The following is an 8804-nucleotide window of genomic DNA, read 5'->3' as shown; positions in this document are numbered from 1 at the left end:
CACGCTCCGCCGCCGCTGGACCGCCCCCCAGGCTCCAGCCAGGGCCGAGCCCGAACGGGGCGGGGCGAGGCCGTCACTCACTCGCCTTCTCCTCCAATGGGCGGTGCCCCCGCCCGAAGGGGCGAGGCTTCGGCAGGCGGTGGGCGGGGTCCGGGCGCTTGAGGCTGAGCGGCGGCGTGGGAAAGCGCCTTAGAAGCGCTGTGGGCTGCTGGTGCGTTGGGACTTCGCTGCGGGCCACGCGTCGGTTCGGTGCTCGCTCCCTGTCCGTGGCAGGGGCTGTGCCGCTGCCGCCATGAAGCGGCCGTGCGAGGAAACTACCTCCGACAGCGACATGGACGAGACCATAGACGTGGGGAGCGAGAATAATTACTCGGGGTAAGGACCTAGATGCGGGGGCTGCTGCACCCCCTGGCTTGGAATGGTTCCTATCATATGGGGAGTTTGTCATTTGGTTCAATGGCTCTCAGCACCCCGGGCCAGGGGCTGGTATGGTGCAGCACCTAGGCGCTCTGTGCTGGGGGAGGGGGGATGGATGTCGGCTAATGCCCAGGCAGGCGGGGTCACACACGTGGGGGCTTGTGAGCTGGCAGCTCCAGCGTCCTATTTCTCAGGGCTTATCCGGGGATTTTTTTCTCAGTGGGGGGGGGATGTTCTGGTGTGGAGCATCCCGGCCCCTAGAACCAGCCTCTGGTCAGTGGGAAGTTGTGGAAAGACTGGGGTTGGGATTGGAGCTGATGTAAGAATTAAGAACCCTCCTGCGATCCCATGTTGTTCGGAGCAGTGTGCTTACCTGAGCCCAAGCTGTCACACCCCTATAGGTGGATAGAAGGGGGCGGAGGCCAAGGTAGGCTTCAAGCTGACAATAAAGTGCAATAGATTCTTTTCACTACTGGTCTAATTATAAACACTTGAACAGTCCACCATCTGAAAATGAAATGATAAAAGGGCTAATATTGAATTATAGAAATTAAATCAACTCAGTGTGTTTGGTCTCGCTGCTGTGTGTTTGGAGGAATGACAGTCACCATCTGATTTAGACCGTGGTATTCTGTTTTAAGGATCTGTTTCAGGATATATATTTTTTTTAATAGCTGAATGCTCTGTACATGTGGAGTCATGAAATCTCCTGCTACCAACATCAAACATGAACAGGGACTTAATATCTCTTTTTTAAAAAAGACTAATCAAGTTCTACTAGGAATTTTAGTGCCCAGGCAGGTCAAGTTATAATTTAATCTAATTTGTATTCCCACAAATTTTTCCATGATTTATCTAAGGCTGTATATCACCTATGAGATTCAAAATTATTTCCAAGATTTTGGAACTTAAAAAAAGAAAAATGTACAGTTTTAATTAATTGGTTATGATTACTTGTAGGGATTGTATTGAAAATATAACAACAGATATATCCTGAAAAGTGATCAGTATAAGTAGTCTCAAATACCTCAGTACCTATAGAAAACTACTTTTGGAAAGTGATTATTCCAGTCACTGAGCGAACACTACAAGCACTCTCTCTCGTTCCCTGCGTAAAATGAGAATGAAGTTTCCCAGAGTTTGCAGAGACAGGGCTGGATTTGAAAGTTGGAAGATATTGCCAATTTTCAGAAGCAGGTTCCAGAGTCCATTTGTGTCTGCAGATATGTGAAAAATCGCTCTCTATGTATCTTTGAAAGACCATAATGGTTTCTGTTCACTCCTGACAGAATGAAATGTATAACACTTGCTGGTGGTGGTAGATTTAAAAACAAACGTTTTAAACTTTTTTTTTCTGGAGCTGGACAAAGCAATGGAATTAGGACATATTTCTACTTATGTGGGTGGCAATTAGCTACTGTTGCGATAGGCACCAATGTGAGAACCTAGACAGAGACACAATCTGTGGTTATGGCTGGTATATTAAAGCACCTTTCATCACAAGTGTAATCCAAGTGTATGAATTTATCATGTTTTCTTTATTCAATTTTTTTAGACTGAATATTATACACATGAATTTGTCATGGTGGAAGCCAAATCAACTGAGCTGATACCATGATGTGTCTTTGGGAGGGATACTTCTAACGAAGTTATCTGCCAACCACTTCAAACACTATGCTAGGGTAGGGAGAAAGTGAAATCTCGGTAAGAAGGAAAGACTTAACCATGTTGTACAAAGCACCTCTTCCAAACATGTAGAACAACAAAGAAATAGCTGTGAATATTTAATGTGGGACACTAGGTATTTACAAGGCAATAGTGTCATGTTATGCAACACCTGACATACCTTTACTATTTCACAGGCAAAGTAGTGGTTCTGTGATTCGTTCAAATTCCCCAACAACATCATCTCAGATTATGGCCAGAAAAAAAAGAAGAGGGGTATGGATTTTTTTTTTTTTTTTTAAATTTCCCATGTAATATTTGCATGTGTCCTCCTGATTTTTGTCCTTCATGGTTTTATAAACTCATTTTTGTTTTGTTTTTGGGGGATAGATTATAGAGAAAAGGCGCCGTGATCGTATAAATAACAGTTTATCTGAGTTGAGGCGGCTTGTGCCAACTGCTTTTGAAAAACAAGTAAGCTTTTCTTATTTTATACCTGTGTCATCTGGCAGTGTTGGTTTTCTTTAAAGCTCATTAAAATAATATCGTATGTGTCCTGATCTGGCACAGAGCAGGCATTTCAACAAAATGCTTTGTTGTGGCAAAACTATTAAAAACATAATCCACCGTAAAGCTGAAAAGCATTTCCATTCTTTGGCTTGTTTTTCCCTTAAGGGTCATAGTTTTCATGTTGTCTCTGTTCTTTCGATGAATTCCAGTAGTGGTTTTGTTAAAAAATGTGCTTTATTCCATATACTTAAAAAAAAAAAATTGTGGGCCAGTTACCCATCTGTCTAAATCTTCTAACAAAGTCCCCCTTCCCCACCTCTTTAAATAGCTTTCTTGTAAACAAAATTCACAAATCCAGAATAATGTAATCAGTCCTGTTTCCTAAAAAGTAAACAGATTGCCTAGGTTACTCAGTTTTTAAATGTCTAGTTAGTAGCTGCATATTAGATTGTAGGAATACGGTCCTGCTCCTAATGAAGTCAAAGGGATTTTCAAAGGCTTACAATGGGAAAGTCTTCAATGGAAAGATTCACCTATCCATAAAACCCCGATATTCAGTAAAACAGAAATGCTAGGGCATATTAGAATAAAACCCAAAGTCAAAATATGGCCAAAGTAGTTGCTAATTTAAATCAGTTCGTTCCAACAAGAGGGGAACAACTAAAATTTAAGAACAAAGCTCTTAGTAATTTAAATACATTTAAAACAAACACAAACAATGAGCCAAATCCTGCAAGGTGCTGACTGCTCTCAACTCCCATTGATTTTGGTGGGAGTTGAGAGTGCTTAGCTACTCCCAGGATTGGGCCTTATACTATTTCTGAACTAAACAAAAGCTAACACTTAAGTAATTGTGCACTTGTGCTACTTGCAATATGCCTTTAATAGCTCATAGTCAGAACGGTGCCATTTCATAGACTCTGGCAACATGGCATGACCAAGGCATTTTCAGCTAGGCAAAACAGGCTAGAGACAATTGTTTGTGCCATTTTATTGTTTACTTCTTGAAAACCACATACATTATAAATCAAGTCCTACATAGCCCTTGGAAATTACCCAGCAACATGCAGTTTTGAGCTATTAGTCACTCTCATTGAGACAGCTTGTATTCTGTCTATGGAAAAGATTAAGATTGAGAAAAGTACAGGCTATAATTCCATATAAGATTCTAACAAACAATAGTTACAAATTCACCAAATTTTGGTATACTGAGATGTTGAGCATATTAACTTAGTAAGAAAAAAATAAGTGGAAAAAGTAGCATATAGTGGGTTCTTAAAGTTTTTCCATGATGTATCAACCACAAAACATCAGTTTTTAGTATTCTTCTTGACGTTCAGATCACTGAAATTGCCATACTTGTAAAGGGTCAATAGTCTTAGTTGAACAACAACAAAATCAAAATCTCTGTTCTTTAGAGATTCAGTTGTAGAGTTTTGTAGGTCATAAAACTTAGTTGCAGAGAAATATACTTTTGACTTCATTTCCACCATACAACCTCAGTGAAATCAGTGGATTTTTTTATACCTACTGAAGTCAGCAAGGTTGTATGGAGAGAAGAATTGGCTCATGGGGCCAGATTCTCAAGCGGCATAAATCAACATAGCTCTGTTGTAGCTCTACTGATTTATGCCAGTTGAGGATCTGACCCATAATATTTAAAGGAGAGTGTAGTTCTTTAGGCATCCTCCAGATGTGTAAGGAAATGCTAATAGCCACACGAATATTCATAAATTTATCAACAAACAAAATTAATTATCTCAGTATTGTAAAACTTAAATTTTATATTTTCCCAATATTTACAAGCCTATGAACCAGCATAACCGAGTCTCATGGACATAGCAAATTGTGCTCTCTGTTAACAGTGATGGTCTTTCCTGGTCCTGTAAGCAAGGCCTCTTCCTAACCTAAAAAATTTTGGACAATATATGTGTATATACAGAAATGACCATGTTTCAATAAAGGATAAGAATAGAATTTTTATCATCCAAATGACTGATCAAAAAATTGTTGGGTCATCTTAAAAAAAAGTCTGTGTAATTCCTGGATTCTCTTTTGTATGTGTACACAGTGACACCTACTGGTAAAAGCAGAAAACAATGCTGTGATAGGCTCCCCTCAATAATTGCACATTGCTTGCTGTTTGTTATATTTCTATGCCTCTGTGGGAACAAACTTCTGAAGAGCCACCGACTTAATCCATTGCACAACAGTGTAATATCTGACATGTCTACACTGACTTTAGTCCACAGATACATTAGGCTATACCTTTCATAAGGCCAATCCCCTTGTCAAGCAATTCTATTATTTATGCATCTTTAATAATGATCCCTTCTGTTGCATAAATAGACTGTGAACCCCCTAAACTGTAAATTTTTTTGTGATATCACTATTTCTTTACTAATGTGTTAGACACATACACATTGCTAGACGTGATATGGTATTTGTCTTTAAATAAAGTCTGGGATGCAGATGCTCAGTGAAAGCATTAAGCTGAGAATGTTCTAATGGTAGGGAAAATTGAAACCATAAGACTGAATTCAAAGGAAAGTATACCAATTTAAAGCTTACAGTACTTGTAAGCCTCTATTTATTTGAACCTCTTATCTCAAAGGGATCTGCAAAATTAGAAAAAGCAGAAATACTGCAAATGACAGTGGATCATTTGAAGATGCTCCAGGCAACAGGAGGTAAAGGTAAGGAGTTGACTCTCTCTTTTTTTTTTTTTCTAATATTTCAGGAAATCTTAGCAAACAGTCCTTTGACGAGCCATGATAGGCGATTCCAGATTAAAGGAGTGGAAATCAATGCTAATGTCAGGATTGAACTCGTGGGAAAGAACTGCTGGGACAAAAGAAGCACTTGACCCTGGGCTTGTGTTTGCTTTCATAACACTGTGGGAGTAAAGGCTTCATTCACAGGCAGCCCAGTCAGAGATTTGTTTGGGGTTTCCAAAGAGCACTGAAATCTGCACAGGGAGACAAAACAAATACACAAACATCCAAACATAAACAGGAGGTTTGTGGCAACAATTGTGCAGCACAAAACCAATGTTAAAACTCATTATAAAGCAGCTATACCAAAGGAAGTGGATCCAGAGGAACTTTCATTATTGTTTATATATTTTCTTTGTTCTGAAAGACTATTTTAAATTCAAGATTAGACTGTCTCATTCACCAGACCAAAATCTAATCTTGTTACATGCACCTCTGGGTATCCGACGATAGACAGATAATACATATTTAGACTCATACTTTTATGCAGGCAGTAACGCCTGGCAGGGTGTTCAGTTATTCCTCATTAGCTGGCACTGCGATGATGTTGAGGCTGGAAAGTAAGAAACGGGAAATGGCAATTTCCAACAATTTATAACTCAGCTCAACCTTAATCTAATTTTGGGTATGTTTTCACTGCATAGTTAACCCAGGTGATCTACACCCAGATCTGAACTCCCAAACAGCCATGCTACAAAGCCCCTCCTGAGTTACTGTGTCCTCACTGGTGCCACCCCCATGTGTGTTGCTAGGACTTCTGGGGGCACAGCCTATGGTTACCTGTGTTTCTTTTAGTAAGCCCTGAGTTGCTCTGAGTCTTACCTCGTGAATTGTGGGAGAACTTGTCTATTCTTCCTGGCACATGGGGAATTATGAGAAGGCATTGGAGGACTATCAGTACTTGAGTGATTTAGCCTGCATATTTGCTGCGCAGTGGGTGGGTTACCAGCCCAAGTGAAAGCTTCACGTGGGTTTTAGCCTACAGCCACAGACAAGCCAACTAGCCCAGGTTGAAAGCACCACTAAACTAGGGGGCAGGGTGTTATGTGTGGACAAGAAAGGGGTCTGAGGCAACTTCAGTATAAAAGCAGTGAAGTCGTACCCTTCATGGGACAATAAAAGGCCCTGAGGGCTGTCTTAAATACTCTGACTCGAATTGAGATATATAGTGAAAAACTACCCTGTTTTGAACTGAAAGTGACTGACAATGGGAGACCATGCGTTATAATGCTGAATGGGTATTATTGCCATAGGGCATTATTTCCCACTGGCGGCTGCTTTCAATCTGAAGGGCAATAGTTTTCTCAGTAAACAAAATGCTGTAGGCTATAAATTGAGTTTGATGATAAACTCTTTGGGAAGGAGAATGTCATTTCCTCTGTGTTTTAAAAAGTATCTACCATGTTTTGGGCACCTAATTAGATACCTGTTTAATTCTCTCCCTCCATCCAATGTGCTATAGATTCAGCTATCATTTGCTGAAGTGCCTCAGAGCTCAGATGACCATAGCGCCTACATAGTATGTCTTTAAGTGATTACAACATTTTATGTAAAGCATTTTTTATTGAAAACCTTTTCATGCAGAAGCAATGACAAGATGTTTTTAGTTTACTGTTAAATAACACAACATGTCATGAAGCCTTTATGAATTTACTTAGCAGAGTTTGTAAAGACTGTCTCCAAACTGTCAAGCGGTAGATTTTAAGAACTATTTTATAAATGCCAACGTAGGGGAGAAAAGGCAGGATATTATATACAAGCCCTTTAATCTTCAACCCATTCCTTTGTGCGTATGTGCGTGAGACACACACACAGACTCTGGGTCAGTGTTACCATGGAAAAGCTTGCTGTGGAATTTCAGTTTCCCACAATACAAGATGAGAGGCATCATAAAGCTTTTTGAAGAACCTCAAACACTGATGGTCTTAATTTTTCTCCACTGTAATATTTAGTTGCAAGAACAACTGTAGCATATTACATTACCAGAGATAATCTCACACACAATTTACAAAGCAAACTTTCCTCCCACCAAATCTCAAACCATAAATAGGAGATACAGATATTTAGCCAGGATCATGCTAGCTGACTCCTAGCTAAGATAGGCTAGGAAATCATCTGATACTCAATGCATCTTTTACCTTTCCTTTCAGGTTATTTTGATGCTCATGCACTGGCCATGGATTTCATGAGCATTGGATTCCGAGAATGTTTAACTGAAGTTGCAAGATATCTGAGCTCAGTGGAAGGTCTGGACACATCTGATCCGCTAAGAGTTAGACTTGTGTCTCATCTCAGCTCTTGTGCATCTCAAAGGGAAGCTGCTGCAATGACCTCATCCATGGCTCATCACCATCATCCCTTGCATCCTCACCACTGGACAGCAGCATTTCACCATCTCCCTGCCGCTTTACTGCAGCAGAATGGACTTCATTCCTCTGACACCACTCCTTGTAGACTTTCAACAGCGTCGGAAGTGCCTCCTCATGGCTCTGCTCTTCTCACGGCCACCTTTGCCCATGCTGACTCCGCGCTCAGAGTGCCCTCAGCTGGCAGTGTTGCTCCCTGTGTCCCACCTCTTTCTACCTCTCTTCTCTCGCTCTCTGCCACTGTACACGCTGCTGCTGCAGCTGCTCAGAGCTTCCCTCTGTCTTTCGCTGGAGCATTCCCAATGCTTCCACCTAGTGCAGCGGCAGCAGTGGCAGCTGCAACAGCAATCAGCCCACCATTATGTGTATCGGTAGCTTCCAGTCCTCAGCAAACTAGCAGTGGTGGAAATAGTAAACCCTACCGACCTTGGGGGACTGAAGTTGGAGCTTTTTAAGCCTCACACACACACAAGCCGTCTTTGGACTTCATGCAGTAGTAACTCAGTGTCCTTCCTATTCAGTCAGATTGAAGGTCTGTATCCGCGCAAATAGCCTTATAGATGCCTGCAAGCCAATCAAGGAACAGTAAAGCTATTCTAGGGTCAGACTTAAAAGAGGACATATAGCAGTATTGGGTATATTTTTCTTTGTTTTGCTTAAGGCACATTGGTGAGCAATGGTGGCTTTCAGAAACATCATACCCCAATGACCATTTAGAAGTTTATTGGGAAATAGGTAGACTCTAGACCCAATAATCCTCCAGCCATACACCGTTATTTGGTAGACAGATGGGGGCTAGCACCTCTAAATTTCTCCTGAGGCTGGACGAAAAGTTCGAGTTTCATAAGTGCCTGACATACATATGCGTTCTTCTAAAGCAAATCACACTGCACAAGTATGAAAAAAAAAGAGATTGGGGGGAGCAAGAAGGGGGAGAATCCTGCATTAAGCTACAGACATTTTGATACATTTCCAGGAAAGAGTGAACTCTAAACCAACAGGTTTATTTAGCCAAAAGGATTGCTGAGAAAGAATGTTCAGCTTGACAGGCCTAATTTTATCTTACCTAGTT

The 8804-nt window shown here is 41.1% G+C and overlaps 1 protein-coding gene across 1 annotated transcript; it reads left to right on the top strand.

Annotated features, from left to right (window-relative positions):
- Positions 1 to 292: 292 nt before the first annotated feature.
- On the top strand, positions 293 to 8601 carry HEY2 (hes related family bHLH transcription factor with YRPW motif 2). The gene is made up of 5 exons (XM_024197357.2): positions 293 to 375; positions 2280 to 2358; positions 2473 to 2556; positions 5207 to 5288; positions 7517 to 8601. Exons 1-5 carry the CDS (start codon positions 293 to 295, stop codon positions 8185 to 8187), a joined length of 999 nt encoding a protein of 332 aa, XP_024053125.1. The 3' UTR covers positions 8188 to 8601.
- The last annotated feature ends 203 nt before the right edge of the window (positions 8602 to 8804 follow it).

The sequence above is a fragment of the Terrapene carolina genome, unplaced genomic scaffold (assembly GCF_002925995.2).
Source record: "Terrapene carolina triunguis isolate 2854851 unplaced genomic scaffold, T_m_triunguis-2.0 Scaffold85, whole genome shotgun sequence".
Lineage (NCBI taxonomy): Eukaryota > Metazoa > Chordata > Testudines > Emydidae > Terrapene > Terrapene triunguis.
Note: the sequence above shows the minus strand (reverse complement) of the source record. Positions and strands in the feature narration are given on the sequence as shown.

Excerpts from the sequence above, each read along its gene's own strand:
- HEY2 (XM_024197357.2), top strand. The coding sequence starts at position 293 with ATGAAGCGGCCGTGCGAGGAAACTACCTCCGACAGCGACATGGACGAG. Across the intron at positions 376-2,279 it reads AGCGAGAATAATTACTCGGG|GCAAAGTAGTGGTTCTGTGA; the intron begins GTAAGGACCTAG and ends ACTATTTCACAG. Across the intron at positions 5,289-7,516 it reads CCAGGCAACAGGAGGTAAAG|GTTATTTTGATGCTCATGCA; the intron begins GTAAGGAGTTGA and ends CTTTCCTTTCAG.